Source organism: Cherax quadricarinatus, chromosome 38 (assembly GCF_038502225.1).
Source record: "Cherax quadricarinatus isolate ZL_2023a chromosome 38, ASM3850222v1, whole genome shotgun sequence".
NCBI lineage: Eukaryota > Metazoa > Arthropoda > Malacostraca > Decapoda > Parastacidae > Cherax > Cherax quadricarinatus.
In genome coordinates this window covers 32,535,021-32,558,062 of record NC_091329.1, presented here as the reverse complement: position 1 = coordinate 32,558,062, position 23,042 = coordinate 32,535,021, and the positions used below count along the sequence as shown (strand labels likewise).

Here is a 23,042-nt window from a genome sequence, read left to right as displayed (position 1 = left end):
ATTTTTTCCGCAGCAGTCCAAGAACTTTTTGATAGTACATCGTACGTTCCTAAAGTATAGATATATATATTCTAAAAACATAATGATATATGAAGAGATGAGTGACACTGACTAATAAAGAACAAAACTCACAATACAGTGACTGGAACAAGACACAAATAACTCGCACATGGAAGAGAGGAGCTTACCACGACGTTTCGGTCCGATTCGAACCATTTACAAAGTCACACATGTATAACCTAAATAGATTGACCTTTGACGAGTGACTTGGTTAATACACTTACCAGTGTGTAGATAAACTGACGTATATCTTGACGCTGTTTTCCTGCTCAGGTTAACTGATAAATTTCTAACACTTACAGTAACAGAGGAAGCGTAATGTGTTGGGCTGATGAACCAGGTTCTTCATTAAGAACTATAATATGGGAATTCCTTGGACTTGACATATTGCTGTACAGGATTACTACTGTCTAATTATAATGAATGAGCCACTGATTCAACGCAATAGAATTTAGGGTCCCATTATTAATTACGCCGGAATTATCACAGGCCTTGTTCTAGGTAGTTATACACAACCTACTTACACAAGGTCCCAGGTGTGACTACCTTCACCTGCGATTCATTAGCCTTGGTCTACTGGCTCCTGTGTTGCCATACTGCAGATCTATAATGCTACATACGTCAGTAGTCCTAGTCTACCATATCTGTCAAGACTACAATCTTAAGCCAGGCACTTAACTACGAACTTACTTTATAAATAGTCTACGATCCAGGTCACATTAGTCAATTAGCAGACCATCACTAAAGTCGAGGAGGTTTAAACAAATTCCTATCCATAAATACAATTATTGTTCATAGTAACGTAAATGTAAATTATCTAGGATAACCAAATAAGTCAGAGTGACTTACTTCCATTAGGGCATTTAATACCCGCAGTTCAGTTATCAATTACCTTGATTACAACGGCCAGACACCAGTATTTTCCACATATATTTCACAAGTATAACGATAAATATTCATAGATATGTTGATATACGGTATATTTAGCAAGCATATATTCCTTAAGCATATATTCGGTTAGAATAGGTGTCGTTAACAGGCCAGGTTAAGTTACGTCAGATTACGTAACATTACGATACGTTATATTAGTACGCAGATAGGTTACGTTAATTTAGATTAGATTTCTGTGTTTTCATAAAATTTACGTACAGGAATATGGAAAAAAATATTAAGTATCCAAAAACCTTGCTGTAGGAAAGTGACATTATTATTATTATTATTATTATTATTATTATTATTATTATTATTATTATTATTATTATTATTATTATCGTTATTATTAAATCATACATAAAGTAAGCACTTTCATTCTTAGGAAGTTGAGAGCAGCTCAGATTCCTTGGATGAAGAGCATCACATGGATGAACAGAGGTTATCTTACCTCGACATGTGCGAAGTACAGGGCAGCAGGGTAGGGTACTGGGGTAGCGTGCGAGTGTAGGGTGAAGGGTAGCAGTACCACGCATACCAGCAGGTTAGCTACTGCTAGCCACTTGAGGTACCTGTGGGAAGTAAATACCTTAAGTACCTGTGGGAAGTAAATACCTTAAGTACCTGTGGGAAGTAAATACCTTAAGTACCTGAGGGTACTTAAGATAGGTGCTGGTAAATCTCATAGTGCTAGGTGCTGGGTACTCTCATAGTGCTAGGTGCTGGGTACTCTCATAATGCTAGGTGCTGGGTACTCTTATAATGCTAGGTGCTGGGTACTCTCATAATGCTTGGTGCTGGGTACTCTCATAATGCTAGGTGCTGGGTACTCTCATAATGCTAGGTGCTGGGTACTCTCATAATGCTAGGTGCTGGGTACTCTCATAATGCTAGGTGCTGGGTACTCTTATAATGCTAGGTGCTGGGTACTCTCATAATGCTTGGTGCTGGGTACTCTTATAATGCTAGGTGCTGGGTACTCTCATAATGCTAGGTGCTGGGTACTCTTATAATGCTAGGTGCTGGGTACTCTCATAATGCTTGGTGCTGGGTACTCTCATTATGCTAGGTGCTGGATACTCTCAAAGTGCTAGGTGCTGGGTACTCTCATAATGCTAGGTGCTGGGTACTCTCATAATGCTAGGTGCTGGGTACTCTCATAATGCTAGGTGCTGGGTACTCTCGTAATGCTAGGTGCTGGGTACTCTCATAATGCTAGGTGCTGGGCACTCTCATAATGCTAGGTGCTGGGTACTCTCATAATGCTAGGTGCTTGGTACTCTCATAATGCTAGGTGCTGGGTACTGTCATAATGATAGGTGCTAAGTACTCTCATAATGCTAGGTGCTGGGTACTCTCATAATGCTAGGTGCCGGGTACTCTCATAATGCTAGTGTCAGCATAGTTGCTGATCCCTGTGTTATATAGCATAGCATATTAGTATCATCCATGGGCTTTAGATAGGAGATCCCTTACAGGCCTGTGACTTTGTGTGACGTCACGGGATGCGCATGTGTAGGCTCGTACCTCTGCCTCCCTCTCAGTCGGCATAGACACCCAGGCGAAGACAGGCAAGGCAGTGGGCTCCATTTCCCATCATCAGACTCTGACAATTTATGTTACCATCCAACAAGTGTGTCTACCTTCAACCCACGATAACTCCATTTAAGAACCCCTACGATAAATGGTGCCAGCGGTGTGGGCGTAAAATTGATAATTGCACCGATGTACAGAGATTTCTTTCGACCAGCAAGACGGCCATTTCGTGTCACCAGTAGGCCGACCTAGCCAGCCTGCTACCTCAAGTCAGCTACTCTCTCAAGCTCCTACCAGCTTCTACACCATTCACTGGTCAGTCTCTTTGTATTAGTGTTTATCTGCTTATTTGCATCACTCCCAAGGGGTTGACCCGAGTTTGCAAAATAAGCCAGCTCCCAGTCTGTGGTGGGGGAGTCAGAACAACGGAGTCCTAGTCCAGCCTAGCCTACCCCATCCAGTTCTTTTGCCTGCCAAGCCAGCTTCCACCTCTGCTGTGCTCATCGTGTGAAGTTATCAAGCTATTCTGTGTGAAGGGTTAATATAAGCCAGCTAGCAACTAACCCAGGTGTCTTTCCCCAGTACTCAAGCAAGCCATGTGAGTAGTCTTCATCGCTTGTGATTCAAGCTCCAAGTCATCCTGAGTGCTCTTTTTTCATCCTTGTGGTGCTGTAGTATTTCGTGGGTTTGTTTTAAGCCAGTCGGCTTAGAAATATCTTCGCGGCAGTGTGGCTGTTCTCAGTGAGGCTTACGCCGTTCAACCCATAGGCCCAGCCACCCACGACCACGTGTGTCGCACCATTGCCGGTCTTAGCCCTGTTATACCCACAAACCCAACTACACTCACCACGTGGCCTCAGACGCCTCACTCAGCCATTACCCACTCACCTAACTTCTTCAGTGTTTTGGTAAACTACTAAGGGTTGTAGCACCATACTTTAAGGACTGCATAGGGGGTCAAGAGCTAGAGTGTGTTTTCGCGCCACCGTTAAAAGCCTCCTGTGTGTGTCTCTCGTCGATGTAAGCGCAATTCTACGATCACATGTGCAGAGGACAGCAGCAAGACGACATAAACAATCCTCTACTCTCCACTACCATCAACCTCATTCTTCACCAAGTCGTTATAGCGATAATATTTTTTTTTCATAGAGACATTTGCGAGTTTTGAGACATTTCTTTTGTGTTTCCAGTGATTTTTCTCTTAGTGACATTCAGTGACTCTTGATCAGACTCAGTGTTTATCATGTACTGATTGCATTAATTTCTTTTAATCTCCTTTATTCAGTGTTAATTTTCATGCATTATCTTATGTCTGTTGTGTTGTGTGTCTTTTATACACTTGAAGTAAGTACTTAGTGTTTTTCCTTTGTTGTGTGTGCAACATATGAGCAGTATAGAACTTGTGTTTACACTTCAGAATCACCTTGTGTTCTCAGTATTCCAGTGAAGTATTTCAGTAATTTTTCACCTCATATTCTGCATCACAACTCAGTGTTGTCTCTTATAATTTTTTTTTCTTCCCAGCTTTTGTGTATTTTTGTTTTGTTCCCTGTGTGTTGAACATTCTTGTGTTCATATTCTTTCATTTAGCCAGTGTCTAATTTGTCTTATTTCCACAGACAATAGTGCCATTATTTTGTGCAAGCAAGAAATCATTTTTACAAAATTTTTCACACATCAAGTTTCATTGCAAGAAAATTCTAGTATTGTGTTTGTTGATGTGTTGTGTTCTGCATCACTGTAAGTGTTGTGTTCTGCATCACTGTAAGTGTTGTGTTCTGCATCACTGTAAGTGTTGTGTTCTGCATCACTGTAAGTGTTGTGTTCTGCATCACTGTAAGTGTTGTGTTCTGCATCACTGTAAGTGTTGTGTTCTGCATCACTGTAAGTGTTGTGTTCTGCATCACTGTAAGTGTTGTGTTCTGCATCACTGTAAGTGTTGTGTTCTGCATCACTGTAAGTGTTGTGTTCTGCATCACTGTAAGTGTTGTGTTCTGCATCACTGTAAGTGTTGTGTTCTGCATCACTGTAAGTGTTGTGTTGTAAGTGTTGTGTTCTGCATCACTGTAAGTGTTGTGTTCTGCATCACTGTAAGTGTTGTGTTCTGCATCACTGTAAGTGTTGTGTTCTGCATCACTGTAAGTGTTGTGTTCTGCATCACTGTAAGTGTTGTGTTCTGCATCACTGTAAGTGTTGTGTTCTGCATCACTGTAAGTGTTGTGTTCTGCATCACTGTAAGTGTTGTGTTCTGCATCACTGTAAGTGTTGTGTTCTGCATCACTGTAAGTGTTGTGTTCTGCATCACTGTAAGTGTTGTGTTCCTTTTTGTTATGTGTTTTTAGCACCTATTATTTTTCATGTTTTATTGAACAAATTCACTCTTAGTGCAATTTTTAAGTTCTCATTTTAGAGTAAATTGTTCTTTTGCTTGTTAAGTGTTGTTTAAGTTGCAGTTAAGAGTTAAAGTGTTCATTCCTTGATATATTTCTTTTCTTGTGTGTGTAATAATTTTTATTATTGCACATTGACTCATTTTGCAATAATTCTTGTGCAAATATTGTGTTGCCATTAAAGTCCTTCTTGCAGAAATTTTATGCAGTACTTGTTGATCAGCAATTGTTATTTTGCAACATTGCTACAGTTTATTTCAGTGCAGTTTCTTATGCTCTGTTCTGTGCATAATATTTTATTCTTTGTGTGCCATTTTATTCTCTTTTAGTGAATTGTTTTTGCTCAGTTTTTCTTAATTGTGCATAAGATTTATTGAGTCCATTTTAACATTTTTTTTGATTGATTTATCATTTTATTTTGTATTTCCCTGTTGCATTGAAAGTAAAGACAACTCACTGTGCCATTCATTCAATTTAAAGTAAAAGTTGAGCAAATCAGATTTGAGTAAAGTACAAGTTCTCTTGATTTTCAAAGTGTTGTTCATTCAGTTGCATATTTTTCTTGTGTGAGTTCTTTGCTTACTGTGTGACCTGTCAACTTTTAATTACTTATGCAGAATAGTTAAGCATTTTCTTCCCATTTAAGCTTATTGTGTCATTCTCTCCATTTTTCTTGCCTTATGCACTTGAGTAAGTTCACTGAGAAGATGTCCCAGTCACTTTTGAATGTTTACTTAGTGTATCATGCCAGTCAAAGTCAATATGAATCAGTCCATAGTACCAATATTCCCTTACTGACTGGAAGACAATACCTAGCCCCTGAGCAATGTGTTTGTTCTCACAGCTTGTATCTGAGATTTGTTAAAGTGCTGCGAAATGTGAAGTTCAGATTAAGTTCCTATAGATTCGTTCATTACTTATTAACGTAGCCGAGCGGTCAGGCACTAGTAGTTCTGTCACTCCCATCTGTGTTCCACCTACACCTTCAGACTTGCAAGATAGTGTTCCGTTGCCTCAAGTGTCCGGGGACACTCAGACTGCCTTGAGTGCACAGCCTATCCCTGCAATGACTGCTAGTTCGAGTAGTAGTTTCTCCACAGGGGATACCTTGTCAGAAAACGATTACTTGAAACTAGTTGATGTGACATGCTGTCTGCAGAAAGACGTCTCTGTTACAGCTAGTGTTCTCACTAGAGTGTCTGTTGTTGTTCCTAATGTTCCAGATGGTGATCCCATCCTAGTTGACAGTAATCAGTGCATTGTTAGAAGTTATTTCTCGAGTAACTTTCACATGTTAACGTTTGTAAGTGTAGTTTCTTTATAGTTGATACCTCGTGTCACTGTGTGCGACTCAGATTGAATATCAGCATTGTTGACCGTGTTCATTTATTTTCTCCTGTGCTTGCAGTTTGAGATAGTAGATTCGTTCTCCCTTGCTCATATTGCGTGTTATAGCGTTAATTTTTTCAACCGGGGGGAGTCATCCACTCCACCGAGTTTGTTCATTCCACCAGTAAGAAAGAACCGATCCCTTGTGTTCTGGTGTGATTCGATTCCTGCTCCAGGAAGATCTTATTCTTACTGTGAAGCCACCAGCACCCATTAGTGACTTTGTAATGAGCCAAGAATTACTGTATCGAACAGCCGAGTTGGGTACTCCAAGCAGAAGAGTTTACCAGTTAGTAATTCCACAGTCACTAGTGAACGTAGCTCTACAGCTAGTTCATGATGCACCAGGTGTTGCACACCCTGGTATGGATCGTTCTGTGAAACAAGCCAGAATGAAATACTTTTGGCCACGTATGGCAACTGACATTTCCGAGTATGTTAAGAAATGTAGTGTCTGTTTGCAACATAAAGGAAATGTCAATGGTCCTAATCCTATCCAAGTGTACCCAACCACTAGCGAACCGTGGGAAAGAGTTGCCCTTGATTTGTTAACCAATTTTAAATGTTCCCTCCAAGGCAACAAACATTTGTGTGTTATGGTAGACCATTTCACCAGATATTGTGAGTTAGTTCCCATTGCAGATAAGACTGCAGAGACAGTAGCTAAAGCGTTTAAAGAACGCATTATCTGCAGGCATACCACCCCAAAGTCCTTAGTAACAGATAATGGAGGTGAATTCTGTAATGAGATTCTTGAAAATTTGTGTACTTTGTACAAGATCTCTAAATCCACCATTGTTCCTCATCATCCTGCCAGCAATGGGTTAGCCGAACGAACCAATAAGAAAGTACTTGATGTCCTGAGAGCCACTATCAACCCCAATAGTGAAACTTGGGATGAAGTCATATCAGATGTCCAATGTGCCATAAATTCTGCTTACAATGCTTCCATAGGTGATACTCCACATTATGCATTGTATGGTGTAGACAAGCGTTTACCCTATTAGTTGTTATATTCCACTCCGAAACCTAATTACAACCCTGATGATTTCGTAGCAACTCGTACCAGCATGGCTCAAAGTGTTTTTAGAAGAATCCGTGAAACACTTCATAAATCAACAGCAGAATTTACTAGAGTAACTAATAGCCGTGCTAAGCCATCAAAAGTAAAAGTAGGTTCAAGAGTAATGCTGACAAATTTCAACAAAACATCCGCAATGCCTAAGCTCGATCAAAAGTTTGTCGGACCTTATCGAGTTGTAGAACATATCTCTGGCAATAAGTATAAGGTTAGAGAAATTACTACGGGCAAGTACAAAGAATCGCATTTAGATCATATGAAATTAGTATGCGATGTTGATGATATTGCTACCCAGACTAATGTGACAGATGCTGAAAATCCTCTTGACTCTGTACCTTCTACCTCAGATACTCACTCAGATACTCAACCTGAATGTCGTTACTCCCTGCGTACTCGACAAGTAATGAGAAACCCACAAGTATCTTTTGTAGATACTCGTTCAGATCTCCTTCAGCCAAGGCATGTGTTAGCCATGGCAGAGGAATTCGATCCTCCCAGAGATGATAACCATTCTGCATATGTAAACCTCACCCTCGCAGAATTGGGTTTAAATGTACATAGTCTGTATAACTAGATGTCCGAGATGAAGTAAATTGTCAACTGTTTGTTATTAATTGATTAGTTTTTTTAGAATTTTTTTTTGTATTCACGTTCCCTCCGTATTCTGAGAATTGACAGTAATAGTCTGAGTGCACCAGATGCCTTTGCTGTTAATTTCACCTTGTATATATATATTTATTCTTCCTCAGAATCCATAGAGTGCATGAATACAGATCGATCGATCAATTCCATCCATATTGTAAAATGATTTGATCTTATAGTTGGTAATGCATTACGTTAAAACTCATTACGTTAAAACTCATTACGTTAACACCCATTACGTAAAACTCATTTTGTTAACATCCATTATGATACCATCCATTAGTTCTAAGTTATATATGAATTTGTTATTGTATAGAATCAGCCCAGAACCGCCTGCCTGTTCAGCCTATAGATAGTAGTGTATGTCGAGACGACATACGTAACATGACCGAGCTGTCAGCATAGTTGCTGATCCATGTGTTATATAGCATAGCATATTAGTATCATCCATGTGCTTTAGATAGGAGATCCCTTATAGGCCTGTGACTTTGTGTGACGTCACGGGATGCGCATGTGTAGGCTCGTACCTCTGCCTCTCTCTCAGTCAGCATAGACACCCAGGCGAAGACAGGCAAGGCAGTGGGCTCCATTTCCCATCATCAGACTCTGACAATATATGTTACCATCCAACAAGTGTGTCTACCTTCAACCCACGATATCTCCATTTAAGAACCCCTACGATACTAGGTGCTTGGTACTCTCATAATGCTAGGTGCTGTGTACTGTCATAATGATAGGTGCTGGGTACTTTCATAATGCTAGGTGCTTGGTACCCTCATAATGCTAGGTGCTGGGTACTGTCATAATGATAGGTGCTGGGTACTCTCATAATGCTAGGTGCTTGGTACCCTCATAATGCTAGGTGCTGGGTACTGTCATAATGATAGGTGCTGGATACTCTCATAATGCTAGGTGCTGGGTACTGTCATAATGATAGGTGCTGGGTACTCTCATAATGCTAGGTGCCGGGTACTCTCATAACGCTACGCGTTAGGTACCATCAATATGGTTTATTCTAGGTGGTGGGTGCCAACTCCCAATTAATACTAAATTCATTAATAAATATATTAAATAATGTTGACATCGCGGATCCCTGTCCGAGGTCTAGTTTCACTGCTAAATAATCTCCCTCTCTCCTACATCCTCTAACCTAAGCCTCGCTATTCTCTGAAAATCTTTAAACCACCATAATCCTTTCACTGTCCAGGAGCCTGAGATTTATATTGCTCTCAGTGTCCAAATTTTTTTTTAAATAATCTTCTGAAATGGTGAAGAATGTTTTTCTGGAGGTAATGACACCCAAAGTACGAATTTTATTAAAAATTTACGGAATTACGCAGACGTAAATTTAGCGTTCTGAAGTTATGACGAAGAAACATTGGATATATCCCATATATCTACAACATCAGTCCTTCCACTTTGCTTGTCTATCCACCCTACCATATGGCTTATTTATATATATTAATGCAACGAAAACCTCCTTACCCTTATTTAAATAGTATACAGTTATATCCTTCAGTGTAAATACTTGGTCTAGACGTCCCCTAGCCTTCCTAACACCTCCTGGAACACTTCATCTGCCATCCTGCTCTGTCTTACCTTTAATTCTTTCAGTAACAACTTTACCATACACTTTAACTTGATAAACTCAACAGGTTTATTCTTCTGTAGTTCAAACACGCACTTTTGTCCCATTTTTCTAATATAAAGGAAATATGTCCATAGGTGCCTTCCCTCTCTCATATATTTATTGATCATAAGCGCCAACAGTTCCGAAACTATAGTCTGGCTTTTATTTTAGCTACAGCCTCACGCACCTCTCTCACACTCAGCCTCACGCACCTCTCTCACACTCAGCCTCACACACCTCTCTCACACTCAGCCTCACACACCTCCCTCACACTCAGCCTCACACACCTCCCTCACACTCAGCCTCATGCACCTCCCTCACACTCAGCCTCACACACCTCTCTCACACTCAGCCTCACACACCTCCCTCACACTCAGCCTCACACACCTCCCTCACACTCAGCCTCATGCACCTCCCTCACACTCAGCCTCACACACCTCCCTCACACTCAGCCTCACACACCTCCCTCACACTCAGCCTCACGCACCTCCCTCACACTCAGCCTCACGCACCTCTCTCACACTCAGCCTCACGCACCTCCCTCACACTCAGCCTCACGCACCTCCCTCACACTCAGCCTCACGCACCTCTCTCACACTCAGCCTCACGCACCTCCCTCACACCCAGCCTCACGCACCTCCCTCACACTCAACCTCACGTACCTCCCTCACACCCAGCCTCACGTACCTCCCTCACACTCAACCTCACGTACCTCCCTCACACCCAGCCTCACGCACCTCCCTCACACTCAACCTCACGTACCTCCCTCACACTCAACCTCACGCACCTCCCTCACACTCAACCTCACGCACCTCCCTCACACCCAGCCTCACGCACCTCCCTCACACTCAGCCTCACGCACCTCCCTCACACCCAGCCTCACGCACCTCCCTCACACTCAGCCTCACGCACCTCCATCACAACCAGCCTCACGCACCTCCCTCACACTCAGCCTCACGTACCTCCCTCACACCCAGCCTCACGCACCTCCCTCACACTCAGCCTCACGCACCTCCCTCACACCCAGCCTCACGCACCTCCCTCACACTCAGCCTCACGCACCTCCCTCACAACCAGCGTCACGCACCTCCCTCACACTCAGCCTCACGTACCTCCCTCACACTCAGCCTCACGCACCTCACTCACACTCAGCCTCACGCACCTCCCTCACACTCAGCTTCACGCACCTCCTTCACACCCAGCCTCACATACCTCCCTCACACTCAGCCTCACGCACCTCCCTCGCACTCACATCTGTCTCTTCCTCACCCATAAAAGATGTTATACCTCCCTGTCCAATGCACAAAATTACGATACGTCCTTCATCTTCCCAATACCTCGAACTCTCCATTCAATAAATCTTATCTTCCCTTTCCCAGCCAAGACAGGACTCGCAGCAATCCTGGAGTTTACCTGGAGAGAGTTCCGGGGGTCAACGCCCCCGCGGCCCGGTCTGCGACCAGGCCTCATGGTGGATCAGAGCTTGATCAACCAGGCTGTTACTGCTGGCTGCACACAATCCAACGTACGAGCCACAGCCCGGCTGGTCAGGTACCGACTTTAGGTGCTTGTCCAGTGCCTGCTTGAAGACTGCCAGGGGTCTATTGGTAATCCATCTTATGTATGCTTGGAGGCAGTTGAACAGTCTGGGGCCCCTGACACTTATTGCAACGGTTTCAAGTTGGAAAAATTCAGATTCAGGAATGATATAGGAAAGCACTGGTTTGGTAATAGAGTTGTGGATGAGTGGAACAAACTCCCGAGTACAGTTATTCAGGTTAAAACGTTGTGTAGTTTTAAAAATAGGTTAGATAAATACATGAGTGGGTGTGAGTTGAACCTGACTTGCTTGTGCTACTGGGTCTGGCGCAGTGCTCCATCCTTGAGTGGAGGTGACCGGACTGGGTGGGTCATTGGGCTAATCCGGGGGAGGGGACATGGACCTGCTCCTCATGGGTCAGTATACCTGTTGCAGTGTTTCTTCTTTCTTATGTTCTTACGTTCACTAATTTAATTAATTTCATTCTTAAAAGTTTTTTTAATTTCATTAAAATTAGTTGATAGAAGTCTCTTCTCTCCTCCACTCTAATTTCTACTCTCCCTCACCACTCTATCTCTACCTATCAAACCTTTATCTACTAATACTTAGTAAAAATAAACTACTGTTATAATGCCATATATCATATCTCGTGTACTTTTTATCTTTTACCTTAAAATGGTGCAGTAAACCCTTGATTAAAACGGTTTACTAAAAAACGTTTTCTAAATTGCACTATTGTCAATTTGTGTCTTATATTCGTTTTACACTTCATAAAATTCAGTGTAAACGGTTCTGCTTCTGCGGTAGGGAAAAAATTTCTGTGCCGCCAGCTGGATGGCCCGGTATTGTTCCGCTGCTTAGGCGGGATGTGACACACACAGATGACAGCCAAGGAATGAGTGAGATACTAAAGTCCCAATATAACTCTGTGTTCAGCAGTTCACTGCCACTCTAAGGGTCGACAAGCCAAATGAATTCTTTATGAACGAAACCCAAAATCTGGTCATCCCAAAAATCTTGGATATTTTTATAACTCCACAAGATTTTGAAGAGGCAATTAATGACATGCCCATGCACTCTGCCCCAGACCCAGACTCGTGGAACTCCGTGTTCATCAAGAACTGCAAGAAGCTCCTATCGCGTGCCTTCAGCATTTTATGGAGAGGGAGCATAGACACAGTGGTCATCCCACACACACTAAAAACAACACACACAGCCCCACTCCACAAAGGTGGCAGTAAAGCAATAGCAAAGAACTACAGACCAATAGCACTAACATCCCATATAAAAATCTCTGAGAGGGTTCTAAGAAGCAAGATCGCCAACCACCTAGATACCCATCAGTTACGCAACCCAGGACAACACGGGTTTAGAGCAGGTCGCTCCTGCCTATCCCAGCTACTGGACCACTATGACAAGGTCCTGGATGCTGCAGAAGATAAACAAAATACAGATGTAGTATACACAGACTTTGCAAAAGCCGTCGACAAGTGTGACCATGGTGTAATAGCACACAAAATGCGGGATAAAGGAATAACGGGAAAAGTTGGTAGATGGATCTACAACTTCCTGATAAATGCAACACAAAGAGTAATAGTAAACAGAGTAAAGTCTCAGCAGCCATGGTAAAAAACTCTGTTCCACAAGGCACAGTACTCGCTCCCTGTGGCATGCAAAGAGTACGTAACCTTGATTCGGCACATGTACACACCCTCATTTACAAGCTATCTCCCCCAACCAGCGAACCAGGTGACTGAGAGTTGACGATGGGGCCCCGTCGTTCAACTAGTGACCAGATCATTTACAGGCTATCTCCCCCAACCAGCGAACCAGGTGACTGAGGGTTGACGATGGGGCCCCGTCGTTCAACTAGTGACCAGGTTCCAGCCAATAAGAAGATGGGTTTGGCAATCACAGAGGTTATGTGGGTACCACTCTCCTGTCTGCCCTTGTCATTCCCATTCTAGAGCTGGTTGAAGCACGGTCTGCTCTCTAGTGGCTTCTATTCTGCCTTGCTTACCGTGGAGTGCACTAATACCTATCACTGTACATAGTGTATATAGTGTACATACTTCTGCTCTAAATTGGTGAAGGATAATATAAGTCAAAACTTTTCTGCTGTGTTTATTTTGCTCCCTTTACACCCAGGATAACAGGCCATTTGGACTTCTGGGTTGTAATACTCCCATTCTATTCCTCATCCTCATTTCTGACATAGACAGAGATGTAAGCCATAGCTCCGTGTCTTCCTTTGTGGATGACACCTGGATCACCATGGCAGTGACCTCCATCGAAGACACTGCGAGACTCCAAGCGGTCGTCAACCAAATCTTCGAATGGGCCACTCAAAACAATATGAAGTTGAACGAGAAGAAATTTCAACTACTCAGATATGGAAAACTTGAAGAAATTAAAAATGTGTCAGGGTATACGACAAATTCTAACCATACAATAGAGCGGAAAAGTAATGTGAAGGACCTGGGAGTGATAATGTCAGAGGATCTCACCTTCAAAGATCACAACAATGTATCTACCTCATACGCTAGGAAAATGAGAGGCTGGATAACAAGAACCTTCAAAATTAGGGACGCCAAGCCCATGATGATTCTCTTCAAATCGCTTGTGCTATCTAGGCTGGAATACTACTATACAGTAACGGGCCCCTTCAAGGCTGGCGACATTGCAGACCTCGAGAGTGCACAAAGAACTTTCACGACACACATAAGTGCGATAAGGCACATAAACTACTGGGAACGGTTGAAGGTCCTTGATCTGTATTCCCTGGAACGCAGGCGAGAGAGATACATGATAATATACACTCGGAAGGTCCTGGAGGGATTGGTACCAAACCTGCACACGAAAATCACTCCCTATGAAAGCAAAAGACTCGGCAGGAGATGCAACATTCCCCCGATGAAAAGCAAGGGGGCCACAAGTACACTGAGAGACAACACAGTAAGTGTCCGGGGCCCAAGACTGTTCAGTTGCCTCCCAGCATACATAACGGGGATTAATAGACCCCTGGCTGTCTTCAAGAAGGCACTGGACAGGCACCCAAAGCCAGTACCTGACCAACCAGGCTGTGGTTCGTATGTCAGCTTGCGTGCGGCCAGCAGTAACAGCCTGGTTGATCAGACCCTGATCCACAATGAGGCCTGGTCTCAGACCGGGCAGCGGGGGCGATGACCCCCGAAACCCTCTCCAGGTAAACTCCAGGTAAACTCCAGGAGTGTAGTGTGCGCTAAAAAGTCTGTGTGTAGTGTGCGCTAGGAAGTCTGTGTGTAGTGTGCGCTAGGAAGTCTGTGTGTAGTGTGCGCTAGGAAGTCTGTGTGTAGTGTGCGCTAGGCAGTCTGTGTGTAGTGTGCGCTAGGCAGTCTGTGTGTAGTGTGCGCTAGGCAGTCTGTGTGTAGTGTGCGCTAGGCAGTCTGTGTGTAGTGTGTGCTAGGCAGTCTGTGTGTAGTGTGCGTTAGGCAGTCTGTGTGTAGTGTGCGTTAGGCAGTCTGTGTGTAGTGTGCGCTAGGCAGTCTGTGTGTAGTGTGCGCTAGGCAGTCTGTGTGTAGTGTGCCCTAGGCAGTCTGTGTGTAGTGTGCCCTAGGCAGTCTGTGTGTAGTGTGCCCTAGGCAGTCTGTGTGTAGTGTGCGCTAGGCAGTCTGTGTGTAGTGTGCCCTAGGCAGTCTGTGTGTAGTGTGCCCTAGGCAGTCTGTGTGTAGTGTGCCCTAGGCAGTCTGTGTGTAGTGTGCCCTAGGCAGTCTGTGTGTAGTGTGCGTTAGGCAGTCTGTGTGTAGTGTGCCCTAGGCAGTCTGTTTGTAGTGTGCCCTAGGCAGTCTGTGTGTAGTGTGCGTTAGGCAGTCTGTGTGTAGTGTGCCCTAGGCAGTCTGTTTGTAGTGTGCGCTAGGCAGTCTGTGTGTAGTGTGCGTTAGGCAGTCTGTGTGTAGTGTGCCCTAGGCAGTCTGTTTGTAGTGTGCCCTAGGCAGTCTGTGTGTAGTGTGCCCTAGGCAGTCTGTGTGTAGTGTGCCCTAGGCAGTCTGTGTGTAGTGTGCCCTAGGCAGTCTGTGTGTAGTGTGCCCTAGGCAGTCTGTGTGTAGTGTGCCCTAGGCAGTCTGTGTGTAGTGTGCCCTAGGCAGTCTGTGTGTAATGTGCCCTAGGCAGTCTGTGTGTAGTGTGCCCTAGGCAGTCTGTTTGTAGTGTGCCCTAGGCAGTCTGTGTGTAATGTGCCCTAGGCAGTCTGTGTATAGTGTGCCCTAGGCAGTCTGTGTGTAGTGTGCGTTAGGCAGTCTGTGTGTAGTGTGCGCTAGGCAGTCTGTGTGTAGTGTGCCCTAGGCAGTCTGTGTGTAGTGTGCGCTAGGCAGTCTGTGTGTAGTGTGCGTTAGGCAGTCTGTGTGTAGTGTGCGCTAGGCAGTCTGTGTGTAGTGTGCGCTAGGCAGTCTGTGTGTAGTGTGCGTTAGGCAGTCTGTGTGTAGTGTGCGCTAGGCAGTCTGTGTGTAGTGTGCCCTAGGCAGTCTGTGTGTAGTGTGCGCTAGGCAGTCTGTGTGTAGTGTGCGCTAGGCAGTCTGTGTGTAGTGTGCGCTAGGCAGTCTGTGTGTAGTGTGCGCTAGGCAGTCTGTGTGTAGTGTGCGCTAGGCAGTCTGTGTGTAGTGTGCGTTAGGCAGTCTGTGTGTAGTGTGCGCTAGGCAGTCTGTGTGTAGTGTGCCCTAGGCAGTCTGTGTGTAGTGTGCGCTAGGCAGTCTGTGTGTAGTGTGCGTTAGGCAGTCTGTGTGTAGTGTGCGCTAGGCAGTCTGTGTGTAGTGTGCCCTAGGCAGTCTGTGTGTAGTGTGCGCTAGGCAGTCTGTGTGTAGTGTGCGCTAGGCAGTCTGTGTGTAGTGTGCGCTAGGCAGTCTGTGTGTAGTGTGCGCTAGGCAGTCTGTGTGTAGTGTGCGCTAGGCAGTCTGTGTGTAGTGTGCGCTAGGCAGTCTGTGTGTAGTGTGCGCTAGGCAGTCTGTGTGTAGTGTGCGTTAGGCAGTCTGTGTGTAGTGTGCGCTAGGCAGTCTGTGTGTAGTGTGCCCTAGGCAGTCTGTGTGTAGTGTGCGCTAGGCAGTCTGTGTATAGTGTGCCCTAGGCAGTCTGTGTGTAGTGTGCGCTAGGCAGTCTGTGTGTAGTGTGCCCTAGGCAGTCTGTGTGCAGTTTGCGCTAGGCAGTCTGTGTGCAGTTTGCGCTAGGCAGTCTGTGTGTAGTGTGCGCTAGGCAGTCTGTGTGTAGTGTGCCCTAGGCAGTCTGTGTGTAGTGTGCGCTAGGCAGTCTGTGTGTAGTGTGCCCTAGGCAGTCTGTGTGTAGTGTGCGCTAGGCAGTCTGTGTGTAGTGTGCCCTAGGCAGTCTGTGTGTAGTGTGCGCTAGGCAGTCTGTGTGTAGTGTGCGCTAGGCAGTCTGTGTGTAGTGTGCCCTAGGCAGTCTGTGTGTAGTGTGCGCTGGGCAGTCTGTGTGTAGTATGCGCTAGGCGGTCTGTGTGTAGTATGCGCTAGGCGGTCTGTGTGTAGTGTGCCCTAGGCAGTCTGTGTGTAGTGTGCGCTAGGCAGTCTGCGTGTAGTGTGTGCTAGGCAGTCTGTGTGTAGTGTGCGCTAGGCAGTCTGTGTGTAGTGTGCGCTAGGCAGTCTGTGTGTAGTGTGCGCTAGGCAGTCTGTGTGTAGTGTGCCCTAGGCAGTCTGTGTGTAGTGTGCGCTAGGCAGTCTGTGTGTAGTGTGCGCTAGGCAGTCTGTGTGTAGTGTGCGCTGGGCAGTCTGTGTGTAGTGTGCGCTGGGCAGTCAGTTTGTAGTGTGCCCTAGGCAGTCTGTGTAGTGTGCGCTGATCAGTCTGTGTGTAGTGTGCGCTAGGCAGTCTGTGTGTAGTGTGCGCTAGGCAGTCTGTGTGTAGTGTGCGCTGGGCAGTCTGTGTGTAGTGTGCGCTAGGCAGTCTGTGTAGTGTGCGCTGATCAGTCTGTGTGTAGTGTGCGCTAGGCAGTCTGTGTGTAGTGTGCGCTAGGCAGTCTGTGTGTAGTGTGCGCTAGGCAGTCTGTGTGTAGTGTGCGCTAGGCAGTCTATGTGTGTGAGGCTGTTGTGGTGCACGGGGGAGGCCCTTGTGACACACTGGCACCTCCGTACTAGTGCTTGGTATATACGCGTCCAGTACAGTACTCAGCATTGTTTGTGAAACGGGATTTGGTTGTTATTTAAGCCAAAATCGCAAGTTTTACCTATTTGGCACAACACACACACACACACACAGCGATCATGTGGTTCTGAGTTTTGACTATATAGTAGAGTTACAAGTGGAGAAGGTAACAGGAACTGAAGGGGACAGGCCAAACTATAAAAGGGGGGACTACACAGGTATGAGAAACTTCCTGCAGGAGGTTCAGTGGGACAGAGAAATGGTAGGAAAATCAGTAAACGAGATGATGGAATATGTGGCAACAAAGTGCAAGGAGGCAGAGGAAAGTTTTGTTCCCAAGGGAAACAGAAATAATAGGAAGACCAAGACGAGTCCTTGGTTTACCCGAAGGTGTAGGGAGGCAAAAGCTAAGTGCAACAGAGAATGGAAAAGGTACAGGAGGCATAGGACCCAGGAAAACAAGGAGATTAGTAGAAGAGCCAGAAACGAGTATGCGCAGATAAGGAGGGAGGCCCAGAGACAGTATGAAAACGACATAGCATCGAAAGTCAAATCTGACCCGAAACTGCTGTATAGCCACATTAGGAAGAAGACAACAGTCAAGGACCAGGTGATAAGGCTGAGGAAAGAAGGTGGGGAACTCACAAGAAACGATCAAGAGGTATGTGAGGAGCTCAACACGAGATTTAAGGAAGTATTTACAGTAGAGACAGGAAGGACTCTGGGGGGACAGACCAGATGGGGACACCAACAAGGAATACACCAACAAGTGTTGGACGACATACATACAGATGAGGAGGAGGTGAAGAAACTGCTAAGGGACATCGATACCTCAAAGGCAATGGGACCGGACAACATCTCTCCATGGGTCCTTAGAGAGGGAGCAGATATGTTGTGCGTACCACTTACCACAATCTTCAACACATCCCTGGAAACTGGGCAACTACCTGAGGTATGGAAGACAGCAAATGTAGTTCCCATTTTCAAAAAAGGAGACAGAAAAGAGGCACTAAACTATAGACCTGTGTCATTGACGTGTATAGTATGCAAAATTATGGAGAAGATTATCAGGAGGAGAGTGGTGGAGCACCTGGAACGGAACAGGAGTATAAATGCCAACCAGCACGGATTCACGGAAGGCAAATCCTGTGTCACAAACCTTCTGGAGTTTTATGATAAAATAACAGAAGTAAGACAAGAGAGAGAGGGGTGGGTTGATTGCATCTTCTTGGACTGCAAGAAGGCCTTTGACACAGTTCCTCACAAGAGATTAGTGCAGAAGCTAGAGCATCAGGCGCATATAACAGGAAGGGCACTGCAATGGATCAGAGAATACCTGACAGGGAGGCAACAACGAGTCATGGTACGTAATGATGTATCACAGTGGGCACCTGTGACGAGCGGGGTCCCACAGGGGTCGGTCCTAGGACCAGTGCTATTTTTGGTATATGTGAACGACATGACGGAAGGGTTAGACTCAGAAGTGTCCCTGTTTGCAGATGATGTGAAGTTAATGAGGAGAATTAAATCTGATGAGGACCAGGCAGGACTTCAAAGAGACCTGGACAGACTGGACACCTGGTCCAGCAAATGGCTTCTCGAATTTAATCCTGCCAAATGCAAAGTCATGAAGATAGGGGAAGGGCACAGAAGACCACAGACAGAGTATAGGCTAGGTGGCCAAAGACTGCAAACCTCACTCAAGGAGAAAGATCTTGGGGTGAGTATAACACCGAGCATGTCTCCGGAAGCACACATCAATCAGATAACTGCTGCAGCATATGGGCGCCTGGCAAACCTGAGAACAGCATTCCGACACCTTAGTAAGGAATCATTCAAGACACTGTACACCGTGTATGTCAGGCCCATACTGGAGTATGCAGCACCTGTTTGGAACCCGCACTTGATAAAGCACGTCAAGAAACTAGAGAAAGTACAAAGGTTTGCAACAAGGTTAGTTCCAGAGCTAAGGGGAATGTCCTATGAAGAAAGATTAAGGGAAATCGGCCTGACGACACTGGAGGACAGGAGGGTCAGGGGAGACATGATAACGACATATAAAATACTGCGTGGAATAGACAAGGTGGACAAGGACAGGATGTTCCAGGGAGGGGACACAGAAACAAGAGGCCACAATTGGAAGTTGAAGACACAAATGAGTCAGAGAGATAGTAGGAAGTATTTCTTCAGTCATAGAGTTGTAAGGCAGTGGAATAGCCTAGAAAATGACGTAGTGGAGGCAGGAACCATACACAGTTTTAAGACGAGGTTTGATAAAGCTCATGGAGCGGGGAGAGAGAGGGTCTAGTAGCAACCGGTGAAGAGGCGGGGCCAGGAGCTAGGACTCGACCCCTGCAACCACAAATAGGTGAGTACAAATAGGTGAGTACACACACACACACACACACACACACACACAGGGAGAGTGACTTAGTAGCGACCAGTGAAGAGGCGGGGCCAGGAGCTTGGACTCGACCCCTGCAACCTCAACTAGGTGAGTACAACTAGGTGAGTACACACACACACACACACACACACACACACACACACACACACACACACACACACACACACACACACACACACACACACACACACACACACACACACACACACAGGAGGAGGGTGGTGGAGCACCTGGAACGGAAGAGGAGTATAAATGCCAACCAGCACGGATTCACGGAAGGCAAATCCTGTGTCACAAACCTTCTGGAGTTTTATGATAAAATAACAGAAGTAAGACAAGAGAGAGAGGGGTGGGTTGATTGCATCTTCTTGGACTGCAAGAAGGCCTTTGACACAGTTCCTCACAAGAGATTAGTGCAGAAGCTAGAGCATCAGGCGCATATAACAGGAAGGGCACTGCAATGGATCAGAGAATACCTGACAGGGAGGCAACAACGAGTCATGGTACGTAATGATGTATCACAGTGGGCACCTGTGACGAGCGGGGTCCCACAGTGGTCGGTCCTAGGACCAGTGCTATTTTTGGTATATGTGAACGACATGACGGAAGGGTTAGACTCAGAAGTGTCCCTGTTTGCAGATGATGTGAAGTTAATGAGGAGAATTAAATCTGATGAGGACCAGGCAGGACTTCAAAGAGACCTGGACAGACTGGACACCTGGTCCAGCAAATGGCTTCTCGAATTTAATCCTGCCAAATGCAAAGTCATGAAGATAGGGGAAGGGCACAGAAGACCACAGACAGAGTATAGGCTAGGTGGCCAAAGACTGCAAACCTCACTCAAGGAGAAAGATCTTGGGGTGAGTATAACACCGAGCATGTCTCCGGAAGCACATATCAATCAGATAACTGCTGCAGCATATGGGCGCCTGGCAAACCTGAGAACAGCATTCCGATACCTTAGTAAGGAATCATTCAAGACACTGTACACCGTGTATGTCAGGCCCATACTGGAGTATGCAGCACCTGTTTGGAACCCGCACTTGATAAAGCACGTCAAGAAACTAGAGAAAGTACAAAGGTTTGCAACAAGGTTAGTTCCAGAGCTAAGGGGAATGTCCTATGAAGAAAGATTAAGGGAAATCGGCCTGACGACACTGGAGGACAGGAGGGTCAGGGGAGACATGATAACGACATATAAAATACTGCGTGGAATAGACAAGGTGGACAAGGACAGGATGTTCCAGGGAGGGGACACAGAAACAAGAGGCCACAATTGGAAGTTGAAGACACAAATGAGTCAGAGAGATAGTAGGAAGTATTTCTTCAGTCATAGAGTTGTAAGGCAGTGGAATAGCCTAGAAAATGACGTAGTGGAGGCAGGAACCATACACAGTTTTAAGACGAGGTTTGATAAAGCTCATGGACCGGGGAGAGAGAGGGCCTAGTAGCAACCGGTGAAGAGGCGGGGCCAGGAGCTAGGACTCGACCCCTGCAACCACAAATAGGTGAGTACAAATAGGTGAGTACATATATATATATATATATATATATATATATATATATATATATATATATATATATATATATATATATATATATATATATATATATATATATATATATGTATATATGCAAGACAACCACTGTGAATGAATAGAGAAGTTCCAAGAGCTTTCGTGACTACTCACATTATCAAGGAACAATAAAAGTAGAGCGTCAAGGGAAGGCATATAAACGGTCTAACCCACACCTCACTATCAGATCCCACAACAAAGGAAAATCTGACACGCGACTCATAAGAAAGGGAACACTGCAGTAGGCCCAATGGTCCAACTAGACTGGTCATTCACACAACCCACCAACAAACTATTCTACCCAAGAAATAAGAATTTTAAAAATTATTCTTTGTCCAATGTATTATTAAATTCTTCCCAAATTCTATTAATTATAAATGGATCTAATTTATATAAACCAAAGGAAATATTCATATTATTGTCAAAACTGCTTTTTACGAAACAAGATTCAATTATATTTCTGTCAACCATGGACTTGCTTGATACAACTTTCTCAACTTTTTGAAAATCAATTGGATGGTTAAAATCTCTTACATGAATAAATAGAGCATTGGAATCTTGTCCAGTTCTAATGCTATATTTATGTTGTTTTAATCTTTGTTCGAGATTTTTACCAGTTTGACCGTAATAAACTTTATCGCAAATTTTACAAGGAATCTTATAGACACATCCATCAGCATTTTGGGGGGAATTCTTTATCAACAGTTTTTTTACTGTATCAAGACTTTTAAATACAACTTTAATATTAAAAGTCTTAAGAAGAGAAGGCATATCAACCAAGTTTTCATAGTAAGGGAGAACCAACATATTTTTAGTTGAATAAGACTGGTTGTCCCTTTTTGGATTGTAAAAAGTATTTCTAGCAACTTTAAAAGAATTATCAATTACATTTCTTGGGTATTTTAAATCATTACCTATTTCATAAATTTTGGATATTTCCTCATCTATGAACTTTGGACTACAAATTCGTAAAGCTCTCAAAAACATTGATGAGAAAACAGACAGTTTGACTCTATCTTGATGTGAAGAATAATAGTGGACATAGGAACAGTTATTTGTAGGTTTTCTGTAAATTTTAAATTTCAATTCATTATTACCCTTAATAATTAAAACATCTAGAAAAGGCAATGAGTTATTTTCTTCAAACTCAACAGTAAAGTTTATAGAATGGGCTAAGCTATTTAATTTTCCAAGGAAATGGTGTATATCTACATTCTTGGGCATAAGACACAAAATATTACCTGGAGTTTACCTGGAGAGAGTTCCGGGGGTCAACGCCCCCGCGGCCCGGTCTGTGACCAGGCCTCCTGGTGGATCAGAGCCTGATCAACCAGGCTGTTGCTGCTGGCTGCACGCAAATCAACGTACGAGCCACAGCCCGGCTGGTCAGGTACCGACTTTAGGTGCTTGTCCAGTGCCAGCTTGAAGACTGCCAGGGGTCTGTTGGTAATCCCCCTTATGTGTGCTGGGAGGCAGTTGAACAGTCTCGGGCCCCTGACACTTATTGTATGGTCTCTTAACGTGCTAGTGACACCCCTGCTTTTCATTGGGGGGATGGTGCATCGTCTGCCAAGTCTTTTGCTTTCGTAGTGAGTGATTTTCGTGTGCAAGTTCGGTACTAGTCCCTCTAGGATTTTCCAGGTGTATATAATCATGTATCTCTCCCTCCTGCATTCCAGGGAATACAGGTTTAGAAACCTCAAGCGCTCCCAGTAATTGAGGTGTTTTATCTCCGTTATG

General features: G+C 44.7%; 1 protein-coding gene across 1 annotated transcript in view; it reads right to left on the bottom strand.

Moving 5' to 3' along the window:
- The window catches only part of LOC138853715 (dopamine D2-like receptor), a 183,927-nt gene that overhangs the window by 81,019 nt on the left and 79,866 nt on the right, over positions 1–23,042 (bottom strand). The window contains exon 2 of the mRNA XM_070091953.1: positions 1,442–1,562. Within this exon, the coding sequence (XP_069948054.1) occupies positions 1,442–1,562 (121 nt within the window). The remainder of the gene's footprint in view (positions 1–1,441; positions 1,563–23,042) is intronic.